Source organism: Rhinoderma darwinii, chromosome 1, assembly GCF_050947455.1.
Source record: "Rhinoderma darwinii isolate aRhiDar2 chromosome 1, aRhiDar2.hap1, whole genome shotgun sequence".
Classification (NCBI taxonomy): Eukaryota; Metazoa; Chordata; class Amphibia; order Anura; family Rhinodermatidae; genus Rhinoderma; species Rhinoderma darwinii.
Window position 1 is genome coordinate 49,289,769 of NC_134687.1, and position 25,276 is coordinate 49,315,044.

General features: G+C 39.4%; 1 protein-coding gene across 3 annotated transcripts in view; it reads left to right on the forward strand.

Moving 5' to 3' along the window:
• Window positions 1–5,771: 5,771 nt before the first annotated feature.
• The window catches only part of SLIT2 (slit guidance ligand 2), a 293,209-nt gene continuing 273,704 nt past the window's right edge, over window positions 5,772–25,276 (forward strand). For 2 of the 3 annotated variants that reach the window (XM_075858543.1, XM_075858552.1), the window contains exons 1-3: window positions 5,772–6,520; window positions 8,920–8,991; window positions 9,891–9,962. In XM_075858543.1, the coding sequence (XP_075714658.1) occupies window positions 6,315–6,520; window positions 8,920–8,991; window positions 9,891–9,962 (350 nt within the window). In that variant the 5' untranslated portion in view covers window positions 5,772–6,314. The remainder of the gene's footprint in view (window positions 6,521–8,919; window positions 8,992–9,890; window positions 9,963–25,276) is intronic. The other variant, XM_075858558.1, reaches the window with a different exon arrangement.

The window sequence follows — 25,276 nt, forward strand, 5'->3', positions numbered from 1 at the left end:
GAGACCACAGAATTTGAGTCCCTCCTGCTTCAGACTACCACTCCCTGTCATATCAGCAGATCACTCACTTGCCTTTGTATGATACTGGGAACACAAACTGCGTGTAAGTCTTTCCAAGGCAGATTGGCAGATGTCCATGGCTTGCTAGGTTCAAGAAAATAATTACAAAATTTTAACGAGACGATACAGATGCCCTGAGGCACTCCATAAGAGTTACCCAGCTGACCTTTGTTGGCATTACAACATGGAGACTGGTACTATGTTACACATCTAGTGGCCTTGTCTGACTGTGCATTCGTTCTGGCAAGCAATATTTGAAATTTTAAAACAAATGACCAGCCTTAGAGTGATGCCTACTCATCAAATTACACTCTTATCTCTAATTCCAGGACCTATATCTCAGATTAAAAATAAACTTTTTAGGCATTTCCTGACTGCCGCTTGTATGGTGATCCCTAGGCACTGGAAGTCAGTAGATGCAACTCTGATAAGCAAGTGGATCTCGGAACTGGACCACTGGTGCCGCATGGAGTCACTCATGGCTGAGAACGATGATAGATCAGAGCAGGTTTTGCGAATTTGGTTACTCTGAAACTCCTCTAAGGTGGGTCTACTCTTCCCGACCTGCTTTCTTGGCCAACAGTGTTCGCTGATTACATTTTCGTCCCACAGACGTTGAGTTCCCCTCCCTTTTTTTTTTCTTTTCTTTTCCTTTCTCTCTTTTTTTTTCTCTTCCTTTCTTCTATTCTATTTCCTTATTTCTTATGTTTCTTTTTTGACAAATATGTGAAAGGCCTAGGGACCTGCTACTATTCAATTATATTATTGATACATGCCTGCTTCTTTAGCTCGTTGCTGTACTCTGCATTTATTTTGATGTATTATATTTGAATGTAGAATTTTTGGCTGCTTGTTCTTTTTTACTTTTCTCTTTGATTGTACAATTTTAAAATATCTACAAAAAAAAACCCACAAAAACCCAATAAAGCATAGAAAAGCATGAGCCTTGAAGCTATTCCTGCAGAGGGCTGTGTCACAAAGAAACTGGCATGCAACCCTGTAGCTCTGCCCTCAGGCTCTGGTACAGCAGCTCTGTCTATTTCATCTCTGACAGCTTGTGTTTAGTTATGCAGTTTAGAGCGGCGTGCTGAGTGTAGATGGGCTGTCCGCTGTCCCTTTAAGAACCAGTGACGCAAGTAACACAGGTGCTGTAATGACTTCTTTGCTTTTTGAAGATCAGTGTCCCTGTTCTTCCACTTTCCTTTTTATTGTGTTGGGGAAAAAAAGTATACTACAGAAGTGGTATAATGTACCTAAAGCAGTCCTTCATAAAAAAAAAATTTAAAAAAATAAATAAAAAATAATAAAAAATAAATAAATAAATAAATATATATATCTGTGTGTGTGGGCAGGTGGGACCACACAATTTGATCAAAACGTACACTAAGAACCTCCCCATTGTAAGTAGATTTAGCAGTAATGCATATTTATTTATATTTAGTGGCTTAGGTGGCATTAGTGTTCACAGTGTGCTGTTGCCATTTTCTTGTGTGCTGTATATATATATATATATATATATATATATATATATATATATATATATATCCTTTGGCTCAAGTCCATTCACTTGGCCTCACATGACTTTCACATGACGGCCGCGGCTAATCAGTCGGCAGCACTGTGGCTGAAGGGTTGCTGGACACCATATCATTGCTGGTTGGCCGGGACCAGTGAAAGGAGACTAGGTACATATTGCATGTTCTGTATGTTTTTTTTTATAGGGGACCAATTTAAGGGGCTAGAAAAAAAAACACCAGGCAACCCCTTTAAAATGGTAATAGAATTAGACATTTCCTCCAACCCGACAAGCGTTCCAATAATTTATGCTCGTCGGTAAAAGGCTTACATTCAAAAATATCTACAATATTCCCAATGTCATCACTTTGCAATAATTTACATGTATTTTCTCATCTGATAGTTAATTACATTACAATTGTTGCGCTCATCATGAAACATTTGAAACAAGTCCTATTCTTGCTCAACTGAGGAATTTCTTTAGGTATGAAACATTTTCATCCCATAGACATAATGATTACGGTTAATGATTGTCTTTTACAGCCTGATTGGTAGGGATTATGGTTCTGTCGATCATCATTAGGGTTAGTGACCTTTTAGAACGACCGTTAAAAGAAATCTCTGGAATACTGTAGCATTTAATGTTATACATCATCTCTAGCAATTTTGGGATCTTAGTGCAATGCATGTAGAGAGTTCTACGTACTTTCCCGTAGCCAAGGTTCTAATGTCCCAAGTTTCTGCAAATAATATATTACAAACTGCAAGCAGATACAATATTATTTTCAACAAACTTATTTTTATATTGTGGTGTCCTAGTTTGAATGGATTGCAAAGTTTTCGTTAGCTTATTGAATAGAGCAAGTACAGTACTTTGATTGGGTAATATATTGTTTTTTTCTATAGGAGATTTTGGAGTGTTTGTCTTTTTCCACTTTCCCAGAAGAGAAACTGAATTGGCCAGATACATGGCTAGACTTTCTATATACCAAATGTATCCTTTTCTATCATTGGAGTTAATGTAAACTATCATACTCACCCTGTTAGTGGAGGTCTTCAAGATCTCCTGGTGGGGGACACTGCAGAACACCAGCTATTTTACAAAAACAGAACACTATACATTTTCTCTTCAATCACCCTGGGTAGTGCCGCTCCCTTCACCCCTGCTGGCTTACTGGTCCCAACAGACTGGTAAAACAACAGGGGGTAAAGGGAGCAACATTACCCCAGGCAAAACTCCATTTTCCGTTTTGCTCAGAATATATACTATACCTATAGGTTTCCTATGACAAATCAGTGATTGATGATATTCAGGGGAATGGTTTTCTATTTTTTATGCTTACAACACAGGTTCTAATAAGCCAGCCCAACCCTTCAACTCAAAAAAAGTCACAAAATTAAATCATAGATTCATTTTTTTTTTTTCCGTTTACCATCTGGAGTGTGATTTTGGGAGATTGGACGCACTCACATAAAGGTACCGGCATATAAGCTTTCCGGCGGTGGGCAGATGTCTCATTGAGCGGACATGGTGGAAAATTATCTGTCCAACTGCAGCCACCCGAGTAGTAGCATCAGCACAATAAGTAATTTACATATTTTTTTCAGCATATTTTTTGTGGGGTTCAGAATAGTTTGAGTTCTTATTTCCCTCTTGCAAGTTAATAATATTTTTTTAATCAGCAATTCTCCTCAAGAACGAAGAATTGAAGTCGTTTCTAAGGCGGCATGCATTCTAAATCTAATTACTTAGAAGTTTATAGTTTGAGTGAACCATTTGTTCAGTAAAATGTATTTGCTTTTTTCTGATAATTATAAAAAATACAGATATTGAAAGTACCAAGATCTCTCTTGCAATGAATCATGATGATTGGATACAAATGAGTAAATCAGACGTTGCAATAACTTTCCATGATCACAACAATTATGAAAGTTACAGTACTTTATGCCGTAGGCAGCAATTGGCTTGGAGTGCCGCTACTCCCGATACTCCCTCCCTGCACTAATAGTAAGGTTAGGGAGAGCGAGTGCAGATGCAAAAGAGATAGTACTGAATGCCTTGTCCGGGAAATATTATGCAGATTATTTGCAGAAGCTTCTATTCTATACTAAGATTTTAACATGGTAAATTGTTCCGATTATATTAAAAATATATATAATTGTTTATACTCATTTTGCTGCAGGGGCAAATTTTTGACACTTTTTGTTCAACACTCTAATAGCAGTAATACCTACCTCCAAGCAAGAAATAATTTGAAGTACAATTATTTTTTCTTGAGTAATATCAGATGAATTATCTGGCCATAAGAAGCTAGCTAACTTCTAAATTGTTTGAAAATATGCATAGGAGGAATATATAAAAAGATTTATGCCAGTTTTCTTGGCGTAAAAAAAAAGTTACAAAATTTGGTGCATGCCATAGTTGAGCTAAAATGTGCAACTTTTTTTAACCGACGGTCTTAAAGGGGTTTTCCCATCAGGGACATTTATGGCATATCCACATAGATGCGGGTCCCACCTCTAGGATCTGCACCTATGTCAAGAATGGGACCCCTAAACCCCATTTTACCTTTCTGTGTTCCCGGTGCCACTCGTGATTTCCGACCATATAAGTAGAAAACAGCATAGCTTGCTGAGCAACTCTGTTTACGTAACTCCCATAGAAGTGAATGGCAGTTAAGAAAACAGCGTAGCTCGCATGCTAAGCTGCTTCCGTAACTGCCATTTACTACTATGGAAGTTACAGAAACAGCGTACCTGAGTTATTTAAAAAATTGGCCACGGTAGGAGAGATGCAAAAAAAAAAAAAAAAAGAGCCAATGCTCAGCTCAGTTTCCCATCGTTCCAGCGCCGCTGCCGTGTATTGTCACAGCGATGACGTGCTTCTATACCCACATGATCACTGCAGTCAATCATTGGTCTCAGTGGGTATACAGCACAGGATCGCTAAGTTCAGAGCTTGGCTGCAGCAATCACATAGGCTTGTCATCGCTGCAGCCGTGTCAATAAACAGCGGCGGGGAGGGATGGAACGGCGGCACTGTAACAACGGAGATTTGTGAGGTGAGTAATGGCACTTTTTTTTTTTTTTTTGCATCCCTCCTACATTGGCAAATTTTTTAAATAACTCGGAAAACAACCTTAACACGGCATCCGATAATCCTGAATCTTAAATTCGGTGCTTGAAGTACTTCAATGTAATGAGGAATTTCACAATACCAGCGGCCGAAGACTGAGCGGAGCGAACCAATTATGAATGTCTTCTGTTTGAAAGTTATAGTAGTATGTTCAGCATTTATTTGATTATTTTTTATTTTTTTTAGCATATTTTGTGCTTTCAGTTTTACATACTTTCCTATGACCTTCCAATAATCTAGAATGTTTCATTAACCCATTATTGCTAAATAAAATAAATGTTATGTACTTTACTATCTGATGAGACATGAGTGGTCTGTGAATAATATTGTGAGGACTTTCATAGATGACCAAATGTGTAAATGATCAGATCGGGTCCTTTCCCTTTTGATGAAAAACAAGAATTTTAAATCTAAGGAATATTAATATGTCAATAATAATAATAATAATAATAATAATAATAAAAAAAATATAATAACAATATTAATATTACTAATAACAATCATAATAATAATAGCAATAAAAAAAACTATGCCGAAAAATATATATAAACAATAAAAAATAAAAGCGAGAACTATAACTAAAAAGAACACAAAAATGGGGGGGGGGGGGGGATCAATATCTTAAAAGGAAGGAGATACATAGCAGGTTCCTGAAGTTCAAAGGGACACTTTTTATCAGCCCAAACACAAGTATATAATTTCACAGAGACATCTGATGATCAGCAGATTGGTTCATTGATCAGGATCTGCAGAAGGTTCCATCACAGGCAGTCCTATCATTGTTGACTTTGGAGTGGCAGATGGATAATATGGTGAACAGCCAGGCGTAATAAAATGACTTAAACTCTGCCTCCAAGTCTGCTCCCTATCAGGACCCCCCTTCCTTTCCACCAAACCTTCCTGTGCTTTCAATAGAAAAGATCTTCCCATGGTGGTGACGGATTGCATTGCAGCCCTGTAGGAGGCATTCATCTCCAAAGAAATGTGGTTTTGTGTGTTTAAGTGGGACTATGCTATTGGATTTGAAAGTGCCTGGTGTAAGGTGCTGTGCCTTTAAGAGCCGTGTGTTTGTTTGGAACCTCCTCCTCTCTTTCAGGCTGCAATGTGCAGTTAGTTAGCAGACAGGCTCAGTGAGGCAGCATGCATAGTGTATGCTCTGTATATGCACAAGGCTGGAGTGACATGCTATGCAGTCAATGAAACTTACTGTGCACAGATACCAGCCTGGCACCAACTGCATACGCCAAGCCTAAGGATATCAGAGTAACACAGGGGCACAGCAGAGAGCCTGGCGGAGATGCAGAGATTCATTCACTGCCTGGAGGATTGCTCTGCCTGCTGAAGGCACAATTCACATTCAACCCGGTGTCCAATGACGGGAATATAAAAGCTCAGGAAAAAAAAGAGAAGTTGCTTTTTGGTCCTATGACATGTGCACGTTGGATAAGCAAGTATTGTGCTGCATCTACCAGATTGCAAACTTGTGAATAAAACAAGTTCCTCAAGTGAGATTGGCATCCTGGTAAAACACTAACAATTATTCCGTGCCGTCTTCTAAGTTTTTGGCATTTTGTGGTTGGGTATTTTTTTTTCTTTTTACCAAATGTTGTTGGGATTTGTGAAGAAGAAAATGTGTGGCATTGGTTTCTGGAAGCTGTCCATTTCTGTGGGGTTAGTGTTGGTGATCTTGAGTGAAGTGGCAACTCAGCCATGCCCGGCTCAGTGCACTTGTACCGGAACAACGGTGGACTGTCATGGGCTTGCTCTGCGTAGTGTGCCACGCAACATTCCCAGGAATACCGAAAGACTGTGAGTATATTTCTCCTCTTATTATCTATTATTTCCGGGTAGTCATAGAGCGCCAATATATACTTCAGCGCAGTACACAGAATATAATTATTCTCCTCTAATATTTTTGTCTCAGACACACTTGAGGGGCAATTTTATTCTTAGGCAATTAACTTTTTGGATTTTGGAAGGAAAGCAGAGAACCCTAAGGAAGCCCACGTAAGCATTGGGATAACATAAAATCTGCTTGCACATATATTTTATGCCTTTCAATATAACCTTCATCATATGGATGTAACCAGGGAAGGCATCTGATTACCATACTGTCGAAATTCTTTCCTTTCATGGTGTTAATAAGATAATGAGGCTATAGGAGACTTTATTAGGCAAGTATCATGCTCGATTTGACTGAAATTCTAATTCCTCCCTTCAGTGGACCATGCTTTCCTCACTAATGCTCTACAGTCTTAGCAGTTTTTGAGCTCCAACATCATCAATATTAATGCATGAGGTGACATAACAAATGGCGCAATAGCCTCTGAACGCCTCCTTTCTTCACGGTGGCACCACTTCTCTCCAGCCATGGGACGCAGGGTCATTCATCCTGAAACCGTTTCCCCAGTGTGCGCAGATGTAAATCCTTCAAGCACTGGCATTGCCTACAACACATTACTAGAGCACTTAAATCTCACAAGAGCAGAGTACATTACACAGCGTGGGTGACGTCAATCATGGGAATGAGAAAGTGTCCAGTTTATCAGGATCGCTTGGCTTGGCGATGTGAATGGCACTTTTTGGGCAAGATGAATATAGTAACTAGAAAAGGATGGTCTGTCCACCAGTTAAAAAAGTTCTCTATGTATCAACAGAAGGTTGTCAGCTCTTCTAGGGACAATATGATAGAAAATTCATAAGCGGAAACCTGTCTGTTCCATATTATTTTAAATACGTTTTTGGAATCAGACGCAGACCCTGTCATTTTGTTTTTAATTAGTATTTTAAAGCGTGCGCAGTAAGACCTAATAAGGCAAGTCGTGTTCTACCTGTATATGACCCAGTGACATATACCTGGTATTAAGTCTGTATTTTCCTATGTTCAGGTAAAATTAAGGTTAAATTAATTTAACATCTCAGTAGACTCCTGTGGAATCTTACCCCTTCTTAAGATGTTGACAAGTCAAAGTTTAGGCAAATATTGCATTGAATGTCCTGACGTGGAGATATAATCTCCGAATAATATTGTACTAAAAATATGTCACTGCCTGTTATTGTCTGGGTAAGTTTCCCTCTAAACTTTTTTGTTTGTTTTAGGCTTCTGTGTAGTGCAGACTTATCAGTAGAGTTACATCTCATTCAGGCATGTTTAATGACAGTCAGCGCCAATAAAATAGGTTCATTTCCATAGCAATATACAGATTATTGTAACTAAATATCCATTATGGTATAGTGTCATATTTTAATGTGTAATAATTGCAGTGACGAGAAGGTATTCAAAAACACAGGAGTCCCAAAAAAGTTTTACTTTTTTTTTTTTATTAAAAAATAAATAAATTTCAAAGTTTGCTATGACAGTGGGGTTAATTTGAAAGTTTGTTTAGTTGCACTGGCCCACATAAGGGCAAGGTTAATTTGAGATGGTGAACTGAGATACTAGGTAAAGTGTTACTATGCAGACAGTATATAAGTGTTAAAATAACACATATTATCTAATTAAGGCAGTGTGCTGGTGATTTCCTCTAAAATATCCCAAGATTTAACTTTTTTCTGCGTAGTCAAGAATCTTTTGAAGTTCAAAGACTTAATAATGTCTTCACCCAGCCATGTTTGTATTAGAAAATCAGGCCATTATATCCTATGCACAGTCTTTCTTGCTATTTTTTTTTTTTCTTAAATTATGGTATTTTTTTTATTGCTGCGTGATGTCGAACAAGGACTTTTTTTTGTTACAAAGTTGTATTATTTAATTATGTTTTAATAGTTTTTTTTGTCAAATCATAAATCTATGCAAAATGTTTTATTGTTTAAAAAAAGGTCATTAAAACACTGCTTAAAAAAGAAGTTCTTTAAAGATTGCTCTGTAGTATTGACATTTGTTTAATGTCTAACTAAAATAATTTTATGATGTTCTTTCTTTCTTCTTTTTTTTTTTTCAAAGTCACTATGAGACACTTTTGGAGCCTTCTTTGAGATAAGGCTTATAAATGTGTTGTTTTATCAGGTGAAGTTTGGAACGTAGTTATCATTTAAGATAATATTGATCTGTTGCCAGAAAAGTTTTTGCTAGCTTTCAAGTTTTAAAAAAGAAAAAAAAAAGGAGAAATAAAAGGACATAGAAATTAATGTCTTTCATAAGTGTATATGAGTAACACTGCAATGTCACGACTTATCTATAAATATTTATTTTTTTCACTTTTTCTTAGTGATCTTAATGGAAATAATATAACAAGAATAACCAAGACAGACTTTGCGGGTCTGAGACATCTACGTGTCTTGTAAGTATTTTAACATTGTTGTGTGTGTTCTTTGAAAGTGTGCAGTGTCTAAAACTTTTATACAACGCAAAAAAATCATATAAAATTCTTAAAAAATATTTCATATTGTCTTCATTAGGAAAAAAATTAGGATATAGTTTGGCAAGTTTATGGATATTGGGTAATGATATGTGGAATGAACAATATTTTTTTAATTTTAGAAGCAGCTTGAAGAATTTAGAAAGTTAGTTATGTATATTATTAACATAACAACTGTCATCTGCAAGTGATTAGTTATAATTGTCAATGTGTTCAAAACACTTTTACAGAATTGAAGGGTATTCTGCTCAGTGTTATCTCCACTGACTATTGTTTTCATTGAAAAAGTAAAAAAAATAATAATCTGGTATAAATACCTCTTATATATTTGCTTTTATAGTTGCAGAACGTTTATATGCTTTTTGAATATGTTTTTATGAAACTTTGGGAGGATATTATAAGTAATAGACACTTTAGCATTTTTATTTCATATGGTATTATTTATATGTTAAGTAACAAATTACAAAAAATGGTTTTTTTTTTTGTTTTTTTTTTAAATATGAGTTCTAGAAATAGTATGTTTTTGTTCTCATGACTTAGGTGAATTTCTTAAATATTAATAATTGTAGACCATGACTAGAAGACTATTTATTATAATTGTTGTTATTATTATTATTATTATTATTATTATTATTATTATTTTATTTTCTAATTCTTTAGTTCATTTTACATCACATACAATTTTGAAGTTGGAACGTGGGAATGATAAACATGTAAAATGATGCTATTCAGGCCATTGTCATTGAATACAGACCGATGTGATGTTAATGCTTAGCTGATTAGTGGTGTATTAAACTTATCCTTACTTTTTTTTTTTACAGGCAACTTATGGAGAACAAGATTAGTACTATTGAAAGGGGAGCATTTCAAGATTTAAAAGAGCTGGATAGACTGTAAGTATTTTCTATTTGGATACAAAACTTTTTTCTGTGCGCACAGAGTCTTTACCTAAGTACAGAGATTAAATAATCCAACGGGGAATTCATAATTTGTATATAAAATGTTCTGTCTTTCTATATGCCGAATTAGAAATTTTAAATTTAGAAGTTGGAAGTTCCCAGTATGTAAGAGCTTTTTTTAAAAAAAAAAAACTGGACTGAAGCAAGGAAAGCCATTTAATTGCTGTTTTCATCCAGTGTTTCCTGTAGGAGGACATTTTTTTTTGTGAAAACTTTTCGTTTTATTGTTTTTTCCTCATAACTACTAAGCTACTCACTCAATGTAACATAACTGTTTTAAATGAGAAAATTATTTGCAGAACATTACCGATTATTATTCATTTCTTATGCCAGAACTTGTACCATATAATTAGAAGCTATCACTAGTCATTATGTAAACCTAAATAGCTAGCATGGTTGAAGGCAGTCTTCCAGGAAATTGTCCTTCTAAATTAATAGAAACTAGGCTGGTAAACTGGATTAGCCAGTTTATTTTGCTCCTCTTATTTGACTTAAACCAGTGATTATGAGTCCAATGTGAATGATAATGAACAATTAAAATGGTAGTTGGCACATATAAATGCAATGAGATTGAAATATAATATATATGGAGCCATGACCGCTATGCCAAATCTGTTTGTAAATGGATACTAACAAATCCTGACTTAGCGCCTGTCAGGTTTCGATCGGGGTTCCGGTATTTTTGGCAGCAAAAATAGCACTGCAGGCTGTCCGATACCTCTAATGCTCTTGTTTTAGGGAGAAAATTAAATGAATTGTGGAGAAAAAAATCCAGTATAATCAATTTCACTACCCCAAAAATGTATGTTGATGAAATCTCATAGCCTCTATACACATTCGATTATTATTATTTCCCACCGAAACTTTGAGATCTGCCAACATTAATTTAAGATACCCATATACATTATATTAGTAATATTGTCAACAGTATTTTCTGATAATTTAATGTCTATGGGGACCTCATGATACTGGCAGATATCGGGGGAGACGAGGATAGGGGCATGTTATATTGAAATAAGAGGCTTGTATCTATCTACTCATTGAAATAAACATGTATGCTTGACGAAGTCAAGAGTGTATGTTTATAGGGAGGTTGGGTGATATACCTGTTGATCGAATAAGCATTCGGCCCCACAACTTATATGTATGGCTAGCTTTAGACATAATGGATACCTTTGGAATCTCATGGAAAGACCTTGTATCATAAAATAATTTAACATGGAGGTCAACCTAGTTTAAAATGATGACCCCTTTTCTCTTGTGATAGTTGATAAAAATCAACCTTCATTGGTTTAGTCAATCCCCAATTTTATCAAGTGCAGTCCTGTTGATATAGGTGGAATGGCTAAGCTCCAGATTACTTTTTAATTACTGGATGCCTTGATCTTGTTTATTTATTTGGGATTGTTATATAATAAGGTTGAGATCTTTGACATGTTATCAGAGATGTGTTTTCTTTGTTTTTCCCAGTGTTTTGTGTGATGACATCATTACAACAATGTTTAAATTTAGACATTCCTGCTGAGTCCCAGATAAGAGCCATAAATGACAGTAAAGTGTGATTACTTAGAGTAAGATAGTGTTTGTATAAATGGCTACAAGTGGCAGCAGTCTAGTGCTTGTTTTCATTTATGCTTTTTTTCTGTTTAGGACCCGTATTAGTTTTTTAGGTAGATTGATGCAGTTGATAGATATAATAGATAGATAGATTGATAGATAGATAGATAGATAGATAGATAGATTCACACCACTATACGCACTATTCTAAACTCATCAAATTATAACTTTTTCGTTCCCAATCTCCTCAAATGTCCTACGCAGTATATAACATTACCAATCAAAGTCAATCTTGGCCCAAACTTCTCAAGCAACTTTCCCTACTTATGAACATGACTGTATTATGGCTCCATACAGCCTCTTAGTTTTGTAATGTCTATTGTCTTCTATGGGGCCATACTGTGCCTCCGTATATCTTCAATTTCATACAGGGGCTCCATAGTTTGAAGCTACAGACATTCCATGGGCCTCATTACAGGTTTTGGCTCTGCAGTGTGCATGAGGTTTTAAATATTACATTTGGGACTTTTTATTCAGAGCACTAAACTAAAGGATTGTTAGAACATATGAGCGAAGTCAAATTGGGGTTTAGTAAAAGTTTTTGTTAAAGGGGTTGTCCACTACTGGACAACTGATGACCTATCCACCAGATAGATCATCAATACATGATCTGTGGTGATCCGATACCCGGACCCCGCATAGTTAAGCCGCTCCGGCTGGCTCCGAGCACCGGACATACATGCTGGAAGCAGTTGGCTCAGGCCACTGAATAGCGCTATGCTATGTACGGAGCCAACTGCTTCCTGCTCTGTACATCGTATAATGGGCCATAACATCCGGTGCCCGGAGGCAGTCGGAGCAGCTTAACTGTGTGGGGTCCGAGTGTCGGACCTGCACCAATGATATACTGATGACCTATCCAGTGGATAGGTCATCACTTGTTCAGTAGTGGACAACCCCTTTAAGATACGGTCAAGGAGGTTGTAAAAATTTTTGTTAAGATATGGTCTGTGGGGTTGCTTACCAATAATAGGGCAGATGCTTCTGAGTTCAGTTTATTAAAGGGGTTGTCCGAGATACCATCATATTTTCAAAAACCCCTTTAATGCATGTAATTTATAAATGTAAATACATTAGTAATATACTTACATTTTCCAAAGTAGCCCTGTTTCCAGATCCTGCCATGGGGAACTTGACTGGTGACGTCACTCTCCGCACTGGCTCTGCCGCTTTGTTGATCTTGAACTCTTTTCCGGGTACACGACACGTCACTTGTGACATGGTGTATATCGGCTTGTTCTGTTGTAACGTGCATGCGCGGCCCCTGCTGTTATCTCGAGAACAGCAGGAACCGCGAGAACAGTAGTGACTGTGCATGCGCATTACGGGCTGTGAAGCAGAACAAGCCGATATACCCCACGTGACAAGTGACGTGTCGTATACCCGGCAAAGAATTCAAGATCAACAAAGCGGCCAGAGCCAGTGCAGAGAGGGACATCACCAGTCAAGTTCCCCACGGCAGGATCTGGAAACGGGACCACTTTGGAAAATGTAAGTACATTACAAATGTATTTACATTTATAAATTACATGCATTAAAGAGGTTTTTGAAAATATGATGGTATCTCGGACAACCCCTTTAAGTGAAAGCTACCAGTTGAAAGTGTTTACATGGTTTTATACATACTCTAGTACATATCTACTTGTATGGCTTCTGACCACACTAATGGTGTCCTCTAAAGTCAACCTGGAGAGGATATGTTTGCCTTGCCAAACCTCTCTACAGTAAGAACTTTTTGATTTGGTCCTTTTTACTTGGTGCTTTTGCTTTTTGACTGGTTTTTACTCAGGATACAATTCAATTTATTTAAAAGGTGATTATTTCAACAAATAATGGGGTACAGAATAAAACCTAAAAATTTAAGTAGGTAAAATTAAAGCATGGGTTTTCATTTTGAATAATTCAATATTACGGAATTATGTGTACAATAATTTCACAATATGTATATAAATATAATAATATATAGCTTTGTTTGATTCAGGATTGTATACATCATTTGCATATTAATAGTGACATACTGATGCTCTAGTATAGCAAAAATAATTGTTTCTTTGTACATTTTTCTTTTTGTGTGTACACACAAAAGTCTGTGTGGTAAATTCCTTAAACTTTTTGTTTTCAAAATATCCTGTCCCACATACGGGTGTGTTATGCTTGAGGGGAAGTTTGTCATGTTAGCTTTGAATAGTTCGTTGTGAGACTTTCTTAGTCTGTTTAGAGCAACTGAGAGCACATATCTATGTAGCTTTTGCTGTAGGTATAGATTTGTCTGTGTTTTTTTAACTACCATTAGATAATCTGTTCACTTTGTGTTCCAATGATCAGATTAAGGGCCTGTTTACATCACCGTTGCCCTCCCATTGAGGGGTTCTGTCGGAGGTTTTCATTGGGTTAACCCCTCAACGGAAAGGCAAACGAAAACCTAAGCTTCCGTTCCACTCACCATTGATATCAATGATGACGGAAACCTAGCTAATGGTTTCCGTTTGTCACCATTGTGACAGGGATCCGTTGTTCTTGACGGAAGCAGTAGCGCAGTTGACTATGGTATTGATTTCGTCAAAACGACGGAACGTCAGAATAGAGCCCTGAAGCATATGTGAACGAAGCCTTATTGATTTATGAACTTACCCTCAGCCTAGGCCTAAGACTAAGGGGGGTTTTACACTAGGCAATTTTCGGGCAGACGATCGTTCATAGATTGCCGATAATTGCCCTGTATAATCAGGGCAGCGATCAGCAGATGAACGAGCAAACGCTCGTTCATCTGCTGATCGTATCATTTTAAAAAAGTTAAATATTATCGTTGTCGGCAGCACATCTCCCTGTGTAAACAGGGAGATGCGCTGCCGACATGATAATAATGTATGGGGACAAGCGATCGGAGTAATGACCACTCGTCACCATCCATAGCTACTTGTGACTGGAGAAGACGAGCGCCGATTAACGATGTCTCGTTGATCGGCGCTCGCTGCATTGGCCAAAATCGTCCTGTGTATTAGGGGCTTAAGGCCACTTTCGCGTGGCAGTATTTTTCGGTCAGTGTTTTGCATCAATACATTAAAGAGGCTCTGTCACCAGATTTTCAAACCCCTATCTCGTATTGCAGCAGATCGGCGCGGCAATGTAGATAACAGTAACGTTTTGTTTTTTTCAAAAACGAGCATTTTTGGCCAAGTTATGACCATTTTTATATTTATGCAAATGAGCCTTTCTTAAGTACAACTGGGCGTGTTTAAAGTTATGTCCAAGTGGGCGTGTATTGTATGTGTACATCTGGGCGTTTTTACTTGTTTTACTAGCTGGGCGTTGTGAATGGAAGTGTATGATGCTGACGAATCAGATACAGATGTAGCCATCTTTAACTTGATTCTTAACGCATTAAATAGACTGTGGTAAGAAACTTTAGCTTGACTTTTTCAATGACTTTTGTTGTATGATATCACTATCTAGCAAGATGTCGGAGTCAAGTTAAACTTTGCTACATCTATATAGGGTCTGCTTTTTTTCACAAACAGCACCACTCTTGCCCATGGCTGCGTCTAGTATTGCAGCTTAACCCATTTCCCTTTAATGGGGACGAGTTGCATTATCAGGCTTTGATCAAAATGATGGTTGAACCTATAAACCAAAAAGTTGCGTACTATAGTAGTGTTTTCCATAAATTCTGGAATAGTCCGGCTTTGTGTATTCCATAAGAACAGGGGAGGTTTTGTAATGTATGGTTTCTACAGACCCAGAGCACAACTTTGCCCTGTGTGGGTTGAAAGGTATTATAAATATCCTGCCGGAAGTTTTTGGGTTACACCATTAAAAGTAGCTGGTAATTATTATGTCTTTAATCACGTTTTAGACTTTCTATCTCCGTAATGCAACAAGACTTGGTGTTGAATGCAACTCTATATGGAAGCCATTTGGAGCATTAAAATAATTTCCACTATAAACCATTGAGCCTTTCTTGAAAAGTCTCCTTAAAATCAGTTCCCCTGTAGTGTATTTTCTTTTATATTTTACAGCTCATGAGGCAGGCGTGTTGTCAGGAAATTAGAATTTCTGAGCGTGCACCGTCCTTGTGGATATGCGGCGTATCTCCTGCTGTTCGTTATTGTACTGTGCAGCGTTAAGCTTCCAGCACTTTCTCATGTGTTTCACACATAGGCAGGTCAGTCAAATAAAGTGGCCTGGACAATGTCTGCCAGCAATTCTAACCCTTACATTCTCCTCACAAGTGTCTTTATTACTGCACTGACCTGAGAGTCTTTTCCATCTGTTTTCTTCTAGAGGAACCTGTTGCTTTCCAGCTGTTTATGGAGTAGTGTTTTATATGTTGCTTGTTGTTTTATTCACTTTTTTTTTATAATGGACTGTCACATTTATTGTTTCTTTTCTTCTTCACCAATGATGGTTTAACCAATGCTTACGGTTGGTCCTTCCCTAGAATGAGTACAGATGTAGCTTTCTTTACCTTGACTTTTAACGCATAAACAATGGCTAGATCCCTTATCTTGACTTTTTCAATGACTTTTGTTGTGTGATATCACGCTGCAGCAAGTTATCAGAATCAAGTTAAAGATGGCTACATCCGTAGGTTACCGTAATGTGGCTATAAAACTTTTATAGAAGGCTTATAAACACATACTACTAATGATAATAATAATAATAATAAAAGCTGGTGATAGAATTTATACATACAGATGTAGCCAAGTTTATCTGGACTCTGATGATATAGCGTGATATCACACAACAAAAGCCATTGAAAAGTCATTGAAAAAGTCAAGATAAAGGATCATGCCACTATGTATTTAATGCGTTAAGAGTCAAGGTAAAGATGGATACGTCTGTATGTATGTAAAGCTGGTCACACACATAAGATAGCTTTAGACCGAACGCTCATCAGCTATCGCCCCAATCCTCCCAAAGTGGGTATATTCATTTTAATGAGAAGAGGGAGACAAGCTGCTGCAAGACCCCTTTGACAGCAGCTTATCTCCCAGCTGTACAAAAGGATTGGGCATGTTGAAATCCAATATGCCGATTCTTGTGTCTACTGACATCTGCCACTGAAAAATAGTCAGGAGGTCCCCATACAGATTACATCCTGTTGGATTTCATCAGGATCTACCGTGTTTCCCCGATAGTAAGACACCCCCGATTGTAAGACGTATCGGGGGTTTCAGGGGGGTCGGCTAATATAAGCCGTACCCCGAAAGTAAGACATATGTCTTACTTTCGGGGAAACACGGGGGTATTTCTGATGCGCGGCTGCGTGATTTTCGCGCAGCCGCCATCATAGAGATGAGTCTAGTCGACGCCCGTCACTGTCCAAGGTGCTGAAAGAGCTAACTCTTTCAGCACCCTCGACAGTGAATGCCGTGAAAAAAAGAAAAAGTTCGTACTTACCGAGAACTTCCCGGCCGTTGCCTTGGTGACGCGTCCTTGGTGACGCGCCTCTCGACATCGGGCCCCACCTCCCTGGATGACGCGCCAGTCCATGTGACTGCTGCAGGCTGTGCTTGGCCTGTGATTGGCTGGAGCTGTCACTTGGCCTGAATCGTCATCCCGGGAGGTCAGACTGGAGGAAGACGCCGGGAGTTATCGGTACGTCAGAACTTCTTTTTTTTTTTGACAGGTTCATGTTTATTGGGATCGGAAGTCACTGTCCATGGTGCTGAAACAGTTTAACTCTTTCAGCACCATGAACAGTGACTATCTAGAAAATCGAGCAACGCAACGCAATATAAGACATACCCCGAAAGTAAGACATAGTGGGGATTTTGGGGATAAAAAGAAAGTAAGACACTGTCTTACTTTCGGGGAAACACGGTACTAACATTAATCTTATGAGGAAGGCAGTATTAGTGTTACTGCAGGTGCTCGTACCTAAAGATATGCAAGATAGTAGTAATCATGGGGCATATAAAAGAACACAATGCTACTAAATAAAATACCAAGTGCCAGTGATGTGGTTCTTAAACTGGAGTCAACTCAAAATGATAAAGTTCTCAGTATCTTCTTAGTCTATGGCTCTGGGTTACGTGTGTACCGAAAAGTATTAGTGTACTCCCTGCAGTATGTGAGTACACTGCTAATATACACTACCGTTCAAAAGTTTGGGGTCACCCAGACAATTTAGTGTTTTCCATGAAAACTCACACTTATATTTATCAAATGAGTTGCAAAATGACTAGAAAATATAGTCAAGACATTGACAAGGTTAGAAATAATGATTTTTATTTGAAATAATATTTTTCTCCTTAAAACTTTGCTTTCGTCAAAGAATGCTCCATTTGCAGCAATTACAGCATTGCAGACCTTTGGCATTCTAGCTGTTAATTTGCTGAGGTAATCGGGAGAAATTTCACCCCATGCTTCCAGAAGCCCCTCCCACAAGTTGGATTGGCTTGATGGGCACTTCTTGCGTACCATACGGTCAAGCTGCTCCCACAACAGCTCTATGGGGTTGAGATCTGGTGACTGCGCTGTTCACTCCATTACAGATAGAATACCAGCTGCCTGCTTCTTCCCTAAATAGTTCTTGCATAATTTGGAGGTGTGCTTTGGGTCATTGTCCTGTTGTAGGATGAAATTGGCTCCAATCAAGCGCTGTCCACAGGGTATGGCATGGCGTTGCAAAATGGAGTGATAGCCTTCCTTATTCAAAATCCCTTTTACCTTGTACAAATCTCCCACTTTACCAGCACCAAAGCAACCCCAGACCATCACATTACCTCCACCATGCTTGACAGATGACGTCAGGCACTCTTCCAGCATCTTTTCAGTTGTTCTGCGTCTCACAAATGTTCTTCTGTGTGATCCAAACACCTCAAATTTCGATTAGTCTGTCCATAACACTTTTTTCCAATCTTCCTCTGTCCAATGTCTGTGTGCTTTTGCCCATATTAATCTTTTCCTTTTATTAGCCAGTCTCAGATATGTCTTTTTCTTTGCCACTCTGCCCTGAAGGCCAGCATCCCGGAGTCGCCTCTTCACTGTAGACGTTGACACTGGCGTTTTGCGGGTACTATTTAATGAAGCTGCCAGTTGAGGACCTGTGAGGCATCTATTTCTCAAACTAGAGACTCTAATGTACGTGTCTGGTTGCTCAGTTGTGCAGCGGGGCCTCCCACTTCTCTTTCTACTCTGCTTAGAGCCTGTGTGTGCTGTCCTCTGAAGGGAGTAGTACACACCGTTGTAGGAAATCTTCAGTTTCTTGGCAATTTCTCGCATGGAATAGCCTTCATTTCTAAGAACAAGAATAGACTGTCGAGTTTCACATGAAAGCTCTCTTTTTCTAGCCATTTTGAGAGTTTAATCGAACCTACAAATGTAATGCTCCAGATTCTCAACTAGCTCAAAGGAAGGTCAGTTTTATAGCTCCTCTAAACAGCAAAACTGTTTACAGCGGTGCTAACATAATTGCACAAGGGTTTTCAAGTGTTTTCTAATCATCCATTAGCCTTCTAACACAGTTAGCAAACACAATGAACCATTAGAACACTGGAGTGATGGTTGCTGGAAATGGGCCTCTATACACCTATGTAGATATTGCATTAAAAACCAGACGTTTGCAGCTAGAATAGTCATTTAGCACATTAACAATGTATAGAGTGTATTTTTGATTAATTTAATGTTATCTTCATTGAAAAAAACTGTGCTTTTCTTTAAAAAATAAGGACATTTCTAAGTGACCCTAAACTTTTGAACGGTAGTGTACATTCCGGTCCCCCGTTGCGCTGATTATGAGATTTTAATACATTTTTATAGCGCTGGCGGGGGACCGGAAGTCTAGCTGAACAGTCTTCCTACATGACGACACGACTCTTCTTCATGTGACCGCTGTAATCTATGTAATCGCTGTACTACTGCTTGTACATGTATTACAGCGGGGACGGTCACATGACAAAGAGCCATGCCATCATGAAGAAAGACTGCGCAGCTAGACATTCGGTCCCCCGCCAGCTCTATAAAAATATATTCAAATCCCATATTCAGTGCAGTGGCATAACTACCGCCGTAGCAGCCGTAGCGGCTGCTATGGGGCCCGCGGCATGAGGGGGCCCATGTCGCCCGCCGGCACGGGCCCCCACCATGGCCGGAGGCTCTGCTAGCAGCCGCTATGGCTGCTACAGCGCGACGCCACTTAACACTACGGCAGAGCAGGGAGGTATCTCCCCGCTCTGCCAATAAACAAAAGACATGTATCCCCTATCCACAGGATAGGGGCTACATGTGTGATCGCTGGCATTGATAGGGAGAACGGGGGACTGAAAGTCCCCTGAAGTTCTCCATCACAAACCTCGGACTTCCGGGTTCTGTGCCAGCAACTCCGTAGAAATGAATGGAGCGCCGGTCGCGCTTGTGCGCATGCGTGACCAGCGCTCCTTTCATTTTAATTGAGCTGCACAGACGCCGGAAGTCAGAGGTTAGTCATGGAGAACTTCGGGGCACTTTCGGTCCCCCGTTCTCCCTAGCGCTGCCAGCGATCACACATGTATCCCCTATCCTGTGGATATGGGATACATGTCTTTTGTAGGACACACTGTAGGTCGGATTTTTTTGGGGGGTTGGGGCTGCATGGCGTTACCTACAGGGGGGGGCTGTATAGTGTTACCTACAGGGGCGGCTGTATGACATTCTCTACAGGGGGGCTGTATGGCGTTCTCTACAGTGGGGGCTGTATGGCGTTCTCTACAGTGGGGGCTGTATGGCATTAGCGCCATACAGCCACCTCTGTAGATCACGCCATACAGCCACCTCTGTAGATCACGCCATACAGCCCCCACTGTAGAGAACACCATACAGCCCCCTCTGTAGATAACGGCATACAGCCCCCCTGTAGATAACGCCATACAGCCCCCTCTGTAGATAGCGCCATACAGCCCCCTCTGTAGATAGCGCCATACAGCCCCCTCTGTAGATAGCGCCATACAGCCCCCTCTGTAGATAGCGCCATACAGCCCCCTCTGTAGATAGCGCCATACAGCTCCCTCTGTAGATAGCGCCATACAGCCCCCTCTGTAGATAGCGCCATACAGCCCCCTCTGTAGATAACGCCATACAGCCCCCTCTGTAGATAACGCCATACAGTCCCCTCTGTAGATAGCACCATACAGCCCCCTCTGTAGATAGCACCATACAGCCCCCTCTGTAGATAGCGCCATACAGCCCCCTCTGTAGATAACGCCATACAGCCCCCTCTGTAGATAACGCCATACAGCCCCCTCTGTAGATAACGTCATACAGCCCCCTCTGTAGATAACGCCATACAGCCCCCCTGTAGATAACGTCATACAGCCCCCACTGTAGAGAACGCCATACAGAGTCCCCCCTGTAGATAACGCCATACAGCCCCCTCTGTAGATATCTACAAAGGGGGCTGTATGGCGTTATCTACAGGGGGGACTCTTTATGCCGTTATCTACAGAGGGGGCTGTATGGCGTTATATACAGGGGGGCTGTAAGGTGTTATCTACAGGGGGACTGTATGGCATTATCTACAGGGGGGCTGTATGGCGTTATCTACAGGGGGGCTGTATGGCGTTATCTACAAAGGGGGCTGTATGGCGTTATCTACAGGGGGGACTCTTTATGCCATTATCTACAGAGGGGGCTGTATGGCGTTATCTACAGGGGGGCTGTATGGCATTATATACAGGGAGGCTGTATGGCGTGATCTACAGGGGGCTGTATGGCGTTATCTACAGAGGGGGCTGTATGGCGTTATATACAGGGGGGCTGTAACGCGTTATCTACAGGGGGGCTGTATGGCGTTATCTACAGGGGGGACTCTTTATGCCGTTATCTACAGAGGGGGGCTGTATGGCGTTATCTACAGGGGGGCTGTATGGCGTTATATACAGGGGGGCTGTAAGGCGTTATCTACAGGGGGGCTGTATGGCGTTATATACAGGGGGCTGTAGGGCGTTATCTACAGGGGGGCATGTAAAAAAGGCACTATATACAAGGGGGGGTTGTGTGACACCCAGGGGAGGGGGGCCCCAGTCAAAAGTTTGCTATGGGGCCCAGTCTTTCCTAGTTACGCCCCTTATTCAGTGTGATAAGGGAACAGAAAGTATATTAGCCAGTGTACTCACATATTGCAGGGAGTACACTGCTAATACTTTTGAGTGCCCATATAACCCCTTTAAAGTTTTACTGGAGTCATTGGTGCCCAACAGTTTTTAAAGCTGAACCAAATGTGGCTCCCAAACCACTGGTTGGGGACTGCTCATCTACATAGAACACTAATAAAGTTGATCATCGTTTGCCTTTTGCTTTTGTGTAAAAGTCCTTATTATGCTTATTGTCCCTGCTTTTTCTCTTCTTTTCTTCATGGAAGGAAGAATTCTATTTGAAAAGTTTTCCAAGATTATTACTAGTATCACCGTGCTGAGCCCGTTGTGTCATGGGTTGTTGTTCTCTTTGTGCTAAAGTCCACTTAGATCTTTTAAGAAGTCCCTGTCTGAGAACTGTGTGAAGAAGGACAGAAGATTTTGGTTTCTTGAATGGATACCAAGTTCTATATGAACAGTTCTTTTATAGCAGTTCCCAGCTGTTGGCCGAGAGTAAATATTTCATATTTGTAAGGAAAAGTCGAAAGAAACCTTTTTGTTTACAAGTGCCAAGTCCATCTGATGGAGGTACATTGTTATCTGACAACCAATTCATCTCCTTGGGATCCTGGAATTCAGAACCATTTCTAAGGCAACCTAGAGATACATTACAAATATAGTTCTTTTCATGCACTCTCTAAAGAAGGGTTGTGGAGAGAAAAGACCTTCCTTATATTCCCAAGTGAAAAGACAAGCGGCTCTTAACTTTTTTTATATAAACAAATTATGATTGAATGTGATGAATAAAGACCCACACTAGGACCAGATTTTTGTACAAAAAGTTTTGGAAATCTAATTAAAAAGAAATCTGATGGAAGAGTCTATCAAACATTAGATCACGTATGTGAACATTTGTGGATAGACTTCAAGCCCTAATGTGGTGAAGTATAAATAGGAGGCAACGGAATCAATACCAATAATGATTGTTTGATGCCATGTCATCGGCACACACCCGGAATCCTGCTTTAGTATCTATAGAAATAATCAATATTATAGAGTGTGTATTATAGAGTATGTTTTATTTAAAAGCTGCTCATAGATGAAAGGGTTTTGATATTTTTTTATCAGCATGTGATGATTTCAACAAAGATTAGGAGCCTTATACACGAAATAATGGATCAAAACCTTGTGAACAGCAGCACTATTATGTTCTATGTTCTCGCAGTGAATTACATGTTAGGGTATGTTCACACGTCTTAACAAATTACGTCTGAAATTACGGAGCTGTTTTCAGGTGAAAACAGCTCCTGAATTTCAGACGTAATTGCAAGTACTCGCGTTTTTTCGCAGCGTCCATTACGGATGTAATTGGAGCTGTTTTTCAATGGAGTCAATGAAAAAAGGCTCCAATTACGTCCCAAGAAGTGACATGCACTTCTTTGAGGCGGGCGTCTTTTTACGCGCAGTCTTTTGACAGCGGTTTGGAGCCGTTTTTTCGGGCGTAATTCGAGCCGTAAAACGCCTGAATTACGTCCGTAAATAGGGCATGTGAACATACCCTTACTGGATGACAATTAACAGTCAGCCAAAATGGAAAACAGATCTGCAAATGTTTCATATTGAATCAGGAAGATTTAAATTGATCATATCCAATAATATTCATAGAATTTTGCACCAATTATCAGTACAAGGTCTCTTTATTGGTCGTCTGCAAGAAAAATCTTTATGCCTATCTGTAAATGGGAGATTAGGGCAAAAATAAATTAGAACAACTCTTTCCCAAAGTACAAATCTATCTATCTATCTATCTATCTATCTATCTATCTATCTATCTATCTATCTATCTATCTATCTATCTATCTATCTATCTATCTATCTATCTCACGCACTCATATCTATCTATCTATCTATCTATCTATCTATCTATCTATCTCACGCACTCATATCTATCTATCTATCTATCTATCTATCTATCTATCTATCTATCTATCTATCTATCTCACACACTCATATCTATCTATCTATCTATCTATCTATCTATCTATCTATCTATCTATCTATCTATCTATCTATCTATCTATCTATCTCACGCACTCATATCTATCTATCTATATATCTATCTCACGCACTCATATCTATCTATCTATCTATCTATCTATCTATCTATCTATCTATCTATCTATCTATCTATCTATCTATCTATCTATCTATCTATCTATCTATCTATCTATCATCTATCTTTCTTAGTTATGCAATGCTGGCATGCCTTCCCAGTAAATGAATTTAACTTGAACCATTAGCATCAATCAGAGCAGCTCTTAAGTTTGCAGCGTTATAGCACATTATGCCATGGAGACTAGTAGAACTCCTTCTGTGGACATTAATTTGAAATGATGGTGAGAAACTCTTTCCAGACCTTTTCACAAATTCCCAGCCAGAAAGGCTGTTTATTTTTCCCATGTCTATTTTTGTTCGTATCCCTCCTCGACAGCGTTTGCGGGGTTCTCCTTACAGTCCATAACGGATTGGGATGAAGTCGTTTATCCAGGCAATGTGGTCTTACTCTTTACTCTTTTTGCCCTGTTTTTTAATTGTATTCATTGTTTAGCTGGGGGGCAAAATTCCTAGCAGACATTCCTGAAATTTTTTACACCATGCATTGTTCTGCTGGGATAGGGCTGTAATAATTCATATATAGGACATAGAGTAGGGGACACTTTGATTTCCTTCTAAAACTAAGTTTAATTGGTTGATGTCAATAAAATGGGATCTGTTCTTTTACCTTATTGACATACTTCTATACCTCTGGTTAAAGGGGTTGTTCAGTAACCGGACAACTGATGACCCATCCACAGGATAGATCATCAGTATGTCATCGGTGTGTGTCCGACACCTGGACCCCACACTGATCAGCTGCTCCGGTGGACTGCGGGCATCGGATGTTATGGCACATTATGCAATGTATGGAGCCGGAAGCAGTTGGCTCCATACATTGCATAGCGGCCATGCTGTCAAACTGCAGCTCTGCTCCTATAAGAGCAGAGCTGCAGTACTACAGCTATTCCATGACAGGAGCTATTTGCTTCCGGCATGGAAGTCCGGTGCCCGGTTTAACAATGCGGGGTCCGGGTGTCGGACCCCCACAGATCATGTACTGATGACCTATCCGGTGGATAGGTCATAAGTTGCCGGTAGTGGACAAGCCCTTTAACTATACACAGTGATTGTCTAGTATGAGGAGTGTCTTTTTTGGTACAATACATTAGAATACTTATTTCCATATATAACGTTAAATAATGCATATGCAATAATATTTTGCACTATTAATTCACTATATATGATGGAGCATGCAGTAACTTTTTATCTATTGGATTCATATGGAATCCAACAGGAAAATACCTCTCTATCACTCTGCATGAAATCAGAGGCATATGAAGGCCACACTAGGGCTTAAAGGACGAGTGTCGCGGAAATTTTTTTTTTTATATCAATTTGCTTTTAGTGTTTTATTAAAAAAAAATAATTTTATTTGTGTGTTTGTGTTTTACTTTTTTTATTTTTTCACTTTTTCTTCCCTAT